Source organism: Lithobates pipiens, unplaced genomic scaffold (assembly GCF_037356315.1).
Source record: "Lithobates pipiens isolate NorthernLeopardFrog02 unplaced genomic scaffold, aLitPip1_a1.2 Scaffold_25, whole genome shotgun sequence".
In the NCBI taxonomy this organism is placed as follows: domain Eukaryota; kingdom Metazoa; phylum Chordata; class Amphibia; order Anura; family Ranidae; genus Lithobates; species Lithobates pipiens.
The window spans coordinates 232,465,894-232,476,138 of NW_027507787.1; the positions used below are offsets into that span (position 1 = coordinate 232,465,894).

A 10,245-nucleotide genomic window follows, 5' to 3' on the forward strand; every position below is an offset into this window, starting at 1 on the left:
CACCTGGACCCAAGGTTGAATCTTTGGACAAGTCCGTACAGTCTGCGATACTGGATAGGGTTGTTGGAGCCTGCTGGACTCCAGGCACTAGGGCCGTCAAGTCTTGGTTAGCGGAGACTAGAGACGAGAGCATGAGAGGCGGCAGAAACCAATCAGCAAGGGCTTCATGCAATGAGGAAGATCCGCTGAGTCAAACACCTCCAAGTCATTGGCAGGCTTCCTGGAGCAGTCACTCGCCAGCACACAAGGCATATTTTGGCATAGTCGCTTCTTCACAGGATGGCCCCCTCCGATTCCAGGTCACAGACAGGGATAAGTGGGAAAGGCTGCCCCACCACCCGATATGGGGCACGTTCCCACTTGGGCTCCAGCTTACTCCCTATGGTATGTTTGGTATTCTTTACCAACACCCGATCTCCCAATCACAGTGGCAGCTCCTCCAGAGTAGAGACAGGTGCCATCTCCTTGTGCTTGTCCAACACCAGTTGCTTGGCCTTTTGCATCCGCATCCAAAGCTCCTGTACCAAAGAACTAGGCATTTGGACTGCAATGTGTTCTGGTGTCCCCAACAAGAGGTCCACAGGCATCCAGCCTTATTTCCCGAACATTAGGAAGAAGGGCACCTGGCCAGTGGACAGTGCTGTTATAGGTCCACACCATGGCCCCTCCGTGTTGCTGCCTCCAATCTTTGGTAGCTCAGTTCTAGGGCCTGTAGCATTCCCAGCAGGGTGCAATTGAACAGGTCACAGGCGCCATCACCCTGGGGGCGATAGGGGGTGGTTTGACACTTCCGGATACAACTAAGACAGCAGAGTTCTGTCATGATTACTGATTCAAAGTTCTTGGCCGTGGTCCAACAAGATCCACTTTGGGCAACCATAGGTTTAGAAAATATTCTCCCAGAAAAGTTCGGCAGTGGTGGCTGCTGTTTGGTATATGGTAAGCACCACTGCCGCAAATTTGGTGAAGTGGTCATCGAAAAAACCAGCACCTACTGGTAACCAGAAGAGGCGCTGGAGATCGTCAGAAAGTCCACGATGACCAATTCGAAAGGTTCAGAGGTGGCGATTGTCATGGAAGTTGTCTTTTCAGGGAGAGCCTTGTGTATAGTGAAACTTTTGCACGCAAGCTTTGTGCACCCAGTCTGACAAGTAGAAGTACCTTCAAACTTGTGCCTGATCTACCCTAAAATTGTCTGGAGCATCATGCAAATGGGGGACCACAACTTGGGAGAACTTCCCCTTGATCAGCGAGGATGCATGCCTGATGGTAGAGTATTTCGTCCCGCAATTCCAGACTGTCCCAGGGCACAACTTCTGACACTCTTGGATGGTCGGTTTGTGCTTTCGAGAAAGGTAGCACTGAATTGGCATTAGGTTCAGGTCATTTCACTGATCAGCATTCCGTTGGAAGTTCGGACAGAACATCTGCATGTCTGTTAAGCTTCCCTGGCCGATATTAGAGCTTGAGCTTGAACCATGCCAGGCAGGCCTCTGTTCCAACGGCCCCAACTTCGTGGTTTGCAGATAGGCCAGGGGGTTACATAGTTACAAAGCTGAGTGTCTACAATTGTCCCTATCCCTGTATATCGCACACTCACATCGGTCCTTACCCTCAAGGAGCCCACAATCCAAGGTCCCCATTCATATACTAGGGCCAATTTTGGACAGAAGCCAATTAACCTACCTGCATGTCTTTGGAGTGTGGGAGGAAACCGGAGTACCCGGGGAAACCCACGCAGACACAGGGAGAACATGCAAACTCCAGGCAGGTAGTGCCATGGTTGGGATTCGAACCAGCAACCCTTTTTACTACTAGGTGAGAGTGCTGCCCACTACACCACTGTGCTGTCCAACTTCAATGTCGGCCACCGTGAGATATTCCAGATTTCTCAATGAAGGCCCATACTAGGGGGAGCAGCTCATGCTTAAAAGAGCTGTAGTTGTGAAGATTCTTTTTCGGTGGGCCATAGGCTCCGGCTGGCATAAGCAACTATCCTCAATTGGCCATCCTGCACTTGGGCCAGGATGACCCCAGACCCTTTAGACTCCCATCCATATACACCCAAAGGGGCTGGGTGTAGTGCACATAAGCCAGCAACAGGCAGAGATCAGGCTCTAGGCTTGATTCTGAGGGCCGTGCCATTGTGACTGGGTGGAAGGTGTAGGTCCACTCTTCTTTTGGGTGCTGTGCCTACTCAGCAACTGGTTAAGCAGGCCAGCTATTTGGGTGAACTTCGGGATGAACCGCTCTAAAAAGGAGTGCAGCTCAGTTATAGTTTTTGGAGGGTGTTACTCTGGATAGTTTGTACCTTGGCTAGGTCTGGAGACACACCTCTGGTCTTGACAACATGCCCCAAGTACTATATCTTCTGCCTCATCGTGTGGCACTTGCTGGGTTTAAGCTTTGGCCCGTATTGGTCCAAATGTTTTACACATCCTTTAAATGTCTTGGAGAAGCTGATAATATCATTGACGTAAACTAGCACAGTCTTGAAATTGAAGTCCCCAAGACCTAATTTAATTATACGTTGGAAGGTGCTGAGGGCATTGATGAGGCTAAACTCAAACAGTCCCAGAAGAGTGATAAAGGAGATCTTCTCTGTCCTGGTCCAGCACCATGACTTGCCAGTAGCCACTGGTCAGCTCCAGCGTGGAGAAGAACTTGGCTTGTCCAAGGGCCCATTTGGGAATCCTCAACCTGAGGCAGTGCATAGGCATCCCTGTAGGTGCATGCATTGAGTTTACGATAGGTCACACAGAACTGTAGGCTGTAATCCTTCTTTTAGGATGACAGGGGCAGTCGAGGACTGCGACTTTCCTGAACCACTTCACTTTGTAGCATATTGAGGAGTAAATCCTGGACCTCTTGGCACAGCGCTAGGGGAATGTGATGGTACAGCTCCAGGATAGGTGGTGCATCTCCCGTATGGATTGGGTGGTCAATGGCTTTGTTGAACCCGAATCCCTCTGGACTGGTGGCAAACACTAACAGGTGCTTTTCCAGCAGATGATGAAGTAGTCTCTGCTGGGGTACAGAAAAGTCTTTGAAGGGGATATGCAGCTGTTTTAGTAGTGACCTGTGTTACGTCTCGTCCCAGGGGGCCATAGCTGCCTGTAGAGGATCACATACTACTTCCACCCCTGGTTGGGCCTCAGAGATGCAGTGCCTAGGCCCCCCTGTAGAGATCAGCCAGGGTGGCCTACCTAGGCAGAAAATTTGGCATTTCAAGGATCATGAGTTGCACTAAGACTCTTTCCCAGTAGACCTTGGACAGGATACAGCCCACCAGCCACTCCCCTGGCATCACAGGATCCTTGTGGGGTTCCACCATGACAATGGCCCCCCTTTAGCTTTTTGTGAGCCTCAACAGGGAATGACTAGACCCCCTCTTGTAGGGGTGCCAAAAGTAATTTTTGCTTGGGGGGATATACAGACCCCCCCCCCCCCCCCACTTCAGATTTTTCTTGGTTGTCCTCTTTTGGGTCTCATAGGCCTGGAGCACTTCCAGTTTGCAGCCATGGGCCCACTGGCCTGAATGTCCATATTTGCCAAACAGGTGGGGTAATTTGAATCCTCCCTTGGGCGATTCCTTAAACCAGGATAGGTATATTAATTTCTGCTGTGAGGGACAGCCAGCAGGGGAGGGGGTCCAGTTGTCCCCACACTCTAAATCTCTACACATAAGTCAAAATTATACTCCACGACTGATCTGTGACGTGGAGTCAATAAGGCACTGGCAGATACCACTGTGTTTGGTGGGACTATGTCCTCCGACTTGCTGCGACTCTAAATTGTCTGTCCCGAGGTCGTCCCGATGCCCCGGTAGGCAATTGTTTAATGATGGCCTGGAGGGATTTTTGACTCCAGACCAAGCAAAATTCTTGGATATGTGTCCAAGGGTTCTTGCCCCCATGGGGTTGGGGTGAGTTCTTCTTCCAGTCTCTCCTCCAACTCTGCCAGGGGAATATTAGAGCCCTTAAACTTTGGTATTGTCCAATCCAGCAGAGCCATGCTGGAGCCCAGTCCTCCTTCTGCACCCGCTGCAAGGGACATAGCCTGCCAAGTGTGGGTGGGTGCAGACACAGTCCAGGTGCAATCAAAAGAACTTGTATTGCAGAAAAGGCAGAACTTGTATCTTAGTCAAGGCAAACTGTTCAGAACAAGCCCAGTGTGAACTGACAGTGTCTGTCTGGAGGGGCAGAATGTGGCCTGGCCATCTCATACCCAAACTGGAAGATGTCAAAAGCAAGTGCAAGCCCTAAGTTTTCCCTTCTCGTGCAGAACCTCTCCCTGCAGCTAATACTATCCCTGACAGACAGGGAACCTATCTCTACACTACCTGCATGCGAATGTGTACCATAACCTGGGGAGCAGGAAGTTAAAAACTCTGCTGACTCAATATGGCCTCCAAGGGTCACCTGGATGACGTGAACCCAACTGGAATGCTGCTTCCAGGAATCCACGTTTCCCCCCGACTTCCTATCCAGGCTGCGATACCGCTCCGTTTAAGCCAATATTGTATCTGAATGACAGGGAACCTAACTACGGTGCCATGAAAAAGTATTCATACCCCTTGAAATTTTCCACATTTGAGAGAGAAGCCGGAGAGAGAGAAGCCGGAGAGAGAGAAGCCGGAGAGAGAGAAGCCGGAGAGAGAGAAGCCAGAGAGAGAGAAGCCAGAGAGAGAGAAGCCAGAGAGAGAGAAGCCAGAGAGAGAGAAGCCAGAGAGAGAGAAGCCAGAGAGAGAGAAGCCAGAGAGAGAGAAGCCAGAGAGAGAGAAGCCAGAGAGAGAGAAGCCAGAGAGAGAGAAGCCAGAGAGAGAGAAGCCAGAGAGAGAGAAGCCAGAGAGAGAGAAGCCAGAGAGAGAGAAGCCAGAGAGAGAGAAGCCAGAGAGAGAGAAGCCAGAGAGAGGGAAGCCAGAGAGAGGGAAGCCAGAGAGAGGGAAGCCAGAGAGAGGGAAGCCAGAGAGAGGGAAGCCAGAGAGAGAGAAGCCAGAGAGAGAGAAGCCAGAGAGAGAGAAGCCAGAGAGAGAGAAGCCAGAGAGAGAGAAGCCAGAGAGAGAGAAGCCAGAGAGAGAGAAGCCAGAGAGAGAGAAGCCAGAGAGAGAGAAGCCAGAGAGAGAGAAGCCAGAGAGAGAGAAGCCAGAGAGAAGAGAGAGAAGCCAGAGAGAAGAGAGAGAGAGGCCGGAGGGAAATCGGGTCCAGGGAGAGAAGCCGGAGGGAAATCGGGTCCAGGGAGAGAAGCCGGAGGGAAATCGGGTCCAGGGAGAGAAGCCGGAGGGAAATCGGGTCCAGGGAGAGAAGCCGGAGGGAAATCGGGTCCAGGGAGAGAAGCCGGAGGGAAATCGGGTCCAGGGAGAGAAGCCGGAGGGAAATCGGGTCCAGGGAGAGAAGCCGGAGGGAAATCGGGTCCAGGGAGAGAAGCCGGAGGGAAATCGGGTCCAGGGAGAGAAGCCGGAGGGAAATCGGGTCCAGGGAGAGAAGCCGGAGGGAAATCGGGTCCAGGGAGAGAAGCCGGAGGGAAATCGGGTCCAGGGAGAGAAGCCGGAGGGAAATCGGGTCCAGGGAGAGAAGCCGGAGGGAAATCGGGTCCAGGGAGAGAAGCCGGAGGGAAATCGGGTCCAGGGAGAGAAGCCGGAGGGAAATCGGGTCCAGGGAGAGAAGCCGGAGGGAAATCGGGTCCAGGGAGAGAAGCCGGAGGGAAATCGGGTCCAGGGAGAGAAGCCGGAGGGAAATCGGGTCCAGGGAGAGAAGCCGGAGGGAAAACGGGTCCAGGGAGAGAAGCCGGAGGGAAAATCGGGTCCAGGGAGAGAAGCCGGAGGGAAATCGGGTCCAGGGAGAGAAGCCGGAGGGAAATCGGGTCCAGGGAGAGAAGCCGGAGGGAAATCGGGTCCAGGGAGAGAAGCCGGAGGGGAGGGAATCGGGTCCAGGGAGAGAAGCCGGAGGGGAGGGAATCGGGTCCAGGGAGAGAAGCCGGAGGGGAGGGAATCGGGTCCAGGGAGAGAAGCCGGAGGGGAGGGAATCGGGTCCAGGGAGAGAAGTCGGAGGGGAGGGAATCGGGTCCAGGGAGAGAAGCCGGAGGGGAGGGAATCGGGTCCAGGGAGAGAAGCCGGAGGGGAGGGAATCGGGTCCAGGGAGAGAAGCCGGAGGGGAGGGAATCGGGTCCAGGGAGAGATAGGAATGTTGATGCAGGATGCGGCCTCCATACTCTTCCACTGGTCCCACTCTTTTTAACTCCCCCGGCACGGGGTGTTTAGCTAGGTGTTGATGATAATGTATAGGGAAGACACACTAATGAGGATGATGATGGTCAATAGGGTATATAATGAAGGATGGAGATGATGATGGTGAAAAGGGTAGTGAAGGATGGAGATGTTGGATCAAACTCCTCTGATAGTCTCACCCTTCTTGAACTCCTCCAGCATACGTCCAGCTGGGTGTTGATGATGAACAGGGTACGGAGGATGGTGATGATGAATAAGGTATATAGTGAAGGATGGGGGCGACGGTGATAAGGGTAAATGAAGGATGGGGATGATGCCCAGCCACCAGCTGGGTGTTGATGATGGTGAATAGGATGTAAATAGTGTAGGATGGGGATGATCATGGTTAATGATGAATAGGGTGTAAATAGTGAAGGATGGGGATGATCAAGGTTAATGATGAATAGGGTGTAAATAGTGAAGGATGGGGATGATCATGGTTAATGATGATGAATAGGGTGTAAATCGTGAAGGATGGGGATGATCAAGGTTAATGATGAATAGGGTGTAAATAGTGTAGGATGGGGATGATCATGATTAATGATGAATAGGGTGTAAATAGTGAAAGATGGGGATTATGTTGGTAAATGAGGAAGGATGAGGATGACGGATCACACTCCTCCGTCGGTCTCATCCTTCTTGAACTCCTCCAGCTGGGTGTTGTTTATGATGATGATGATGATGATGAATAGGACACAGAGAAGGATGGCAATGATGATGAATAGGGTATATATAATGAAGCATGGGGATGATGATTGTGAATAATGAATAGGGTAGCGAAGGATGGGGATGACTTTCACACTCCTCTGGTGGTTTCATCATTCTTGAAATCCTCCAGCACAGCATCCAGCTGGTTATTGATGATGATGAATAGGGTATGTAGTGATGGATGGGGATGATTATGGTGAATGATGACTAGGGTGTATATAGCGAAATAGGGATGACCGTGATGGTGGTAAATGATGAAGGATGGGGACAACGACGGTATATGATGAAGGATAGGGATGATGGTAATTGATGTAGGATTGGGGGGGGGGGGGGGGGGTGATGGTAAATGATGAAGAATGACGATGGTAAATGATGAAGGATGGTGAAGATGACGATGGTAAATGATGAAGGGTGGTGATGATGATGGTAAATGATGAAGGGTGGTGATGATGACGGTAAATGATGAAGGGTGGTGATGATGACGGTAAATGATGAAGGGTGGTGATGATGACGGTAAATGATGAAGGGTGGTGATGATGCTAAATGAAGGTCGGCGATGACGGTAAATGAAGAATGGCGATGACGATGATGACGGTAAATGATGATGAAGGACGGTGATGATGGTAAAGGATGAAGAATGGTGATGATGACGGTAAAGGATGAAGGACGGTGATGACGGTAAATGAGGAAGGACGGGAATGACGGATCACACTCCTCCGGCAGTCTCACCCTTCTTGAACTCCTCCAGCACGGCGTCCAGCCGCGTGTCGTTGAAGACGCAGTGCAGCGGGCGGTGGTAGAAGCGGGTGACGGTCTGGAGGGGGGTGCAGTCGTCGGGGTCCACGAAGGCCAGGTCCTTGACGAAGAGGATGTCCACGATGTTGGCGCGGTCGTCGCCCTCGTAGACGGGGATGCGAGTGTAGCCGCTGCGCAGGATGTCAGAGACGGTGGCGAAGTCGAGGACGGCGTCGGCGCGCAGCATGAAGCAGTCGCCCAGCGGGGTCAGCACGTCCTCCACGGCCTTGGTGTGAAGCTCCAGCGCCCCCTGGATGATGTTGAGCTCCTCCTTCAGCAGGTCGTTGTAGGGGTCGGCAGCCCGCAGCGTCTCCACCAGCTTCTCCCGGGTGTAGAAGGTGCTGATCTCCTGGGGGAGCGCCCAGTCCAGGAGGCGGCTGAGCGGGAAGGAGAGCGGGGAGGTGACGGCCATCAGGAGGCGGCTCAGGCAGACGCTGCGGGAGGCGATGGCCAGGCCGTGCCGGGAACACACGGAGTAGGGGGCCACCTCCCCGCACAGGAAGACCCCTGCCGTAGACGCCAGGACAGCCAGCCAGGGCTCCGCCGGGAGGACCACCCGGTACAGCCAGCCGGCCAGGGAGGCGTTGGCCAGGGCGTTCCCCAGCAGTAGGGAGCAGAGCAGGAAGGATCCCCGCGCCCGGACCGACTGGACCCGTCCCGCTTGCTGCTTCTCAGCCGCCGAGCCGCTGTTCTGGAGGACGCGGAGCTCCACGGGGTCCAAGGAGAGCAGGCAGAGCCGCAGACCCCCGAATATGGCCGACACCGCCAGGAGGACCCCCGACACCACCACCCGGACCCCGCCGGACAGCCCCTCCTCCACCGGACGCACCTCCAGAGAGAACTCCCCGCCCCCGTGGTGCTCCCACCGCCGCCCGTCGTAGGCGCACACCGAGAACACCCTCCCCCGCTCGCCCTTCCGCAACTCCCCCACCCGGACCTCCACCACCGCCGACCCCCCGCCGGGGGACCCCAGGGGCCCCGACACCTCCACGTCCGGGGAGCCCCCCTCCTCACACCAATCCCCACCCGACCGAGGCTCCTCCACGAACACCAACCGGGGCCCCACCTCCTCCTCCCCGCCGCCGCTGCCGTTCACCGGGAAAGGAGGCGGCTGGAAATACAACCGGAGAGTGAAGCGGGTCCCCTCCGCCGCCCGCAGGGTCCCCCCCTCCAGAGACACCCGCCCGCCCACCGTGTCCTCCGGGCGGAGCCCGAGCAACCAACCGGAGCAACACCGGGAGACCAGCAAGAGGAAGAAGGGGGAGGGGGAGCACCGACCGACCGCCATGCCAGGGCCCCGGACACTGACAGCAGGAGGGGGAGGAGCTACAGGTAAGACGCGTCCCTGCCAATGACAGGTGGAAGAGCGGCACAGGGGAGGAGCCCCGAACCGGCCAATGCGGAGGGGAGGAGAGCCCTCCTAGTCAGCCAATGAAAGCGGGAGGACTAGCCTCGACTGGCTAATGACAGGTGGGAGGAACTACAGAGGGGGGAGGCGCCCCGGGCTTGCCAATGACAGCGAAAAGACGAGCTATAGTGGGGAGGAGCTTCGAGTCTGCTACTGATAGATAGGAGGAACTACAGGGAGAGTAGCCCAATGAGAGCGGGAGGACGAGCCACGGGGGGAGGAGCCTCGAGTGTACGACATATTCGGCGACCCATCGCAGTTTGCTACCGAAGTGACGTTCCGTCGCCGCCATCTTGCTACACCCCACACTCGTGCACAGTAAGGATACACTAAGAAGGGGGAAAACAGACATATTGCTACACCCACCGGAGTTTTGCATTTTACACCTATTTATAACAGTATAACAGTCCGTTTCTATAGTGAAATACAGGACTTACAACTCCCTCTGACTAGTTAGATGTTGAATTTTAAAAGCAGTGGCAACCCTGCTCATCTCACACCTTTGCTAATCTGACAGAAGTTCGCTGCTTTTAAAATTCAACATCTAAGCAGTCAGATGGAGTTGTAGATACTGTATTTCACTATATAAACTCACTTTACTGTTATAATTATGGGTAAAATGCAAAACTCCGGTGGGTGTAACAACATGTCCGCTTTACCCCTTCTTAGTGTATCCTTACTGTGGACGAGTGTGGGGTGTAGCAAGATGGCGGTGATGAATATGTCGTTACAGCGGCTTTGACAGGTGGGAGGAACTACAGAGGGAGGGAGGGGGGAGGCGCCCCAGGCTTGCCAATGAGAGCGAAAAGACGAGCTATAGTGGGGAGGAGCTTCGAGACTGCTACTGATAGCTGGGAGGAACTAGAGGGAGAGTAGCCCAATGAGAGCGGGAGGACGAGCCACAGGGGGAGGAGCCTCAAGTCAGCTACTGACAGGTGGGAGGAACCATACCGCACAGCATTTTGAGATGGGATGAGGGACGTCTACTAACAAACATATGTAGGCTTAGGACACGCCCCCTGCCACACCCCCTTAAAGGAGAATTAACCCCAAAAAAAGGTTAATTAAC

The 10,245-nt window shown here is 53.9% G+C and overlaps 1 protein-coding gene across 3 annotated transcripts in view; it reads right to left on the reverse strand.

Moving 5' to 3' along the window:
* Positions 1-9,161, reverse strand: part of CNNM1 (cyclin and CBS domain divalent metal cation transport mediator 1) — an 84,710-nt gene extending 75,549 nt beyond the window's left edge. For 2 of the 3 annotated variants that reach the window (XR_013262859.1, XM_077455658.1), the window contains exon 1: positions 7,703-9,160. Coding sequence is in view for 2 of the 3 variants with exons in the window: in XM_077455658.1 (XP_077311784.1) it covers positions 7,703-9,056 (1,354 nt within the window). In the remaining variant the exon portion in view is untranslated. Of the gene's footprint in view, positions 1-7,702 lie in introns of all 3 variants that reach the window. The other variant, XM_077455659.1, reaches the window with a different exon arrangement.
* Between the last annotated feature and the right edge of the window lie 1,084 nt (positions 9,162-10,245).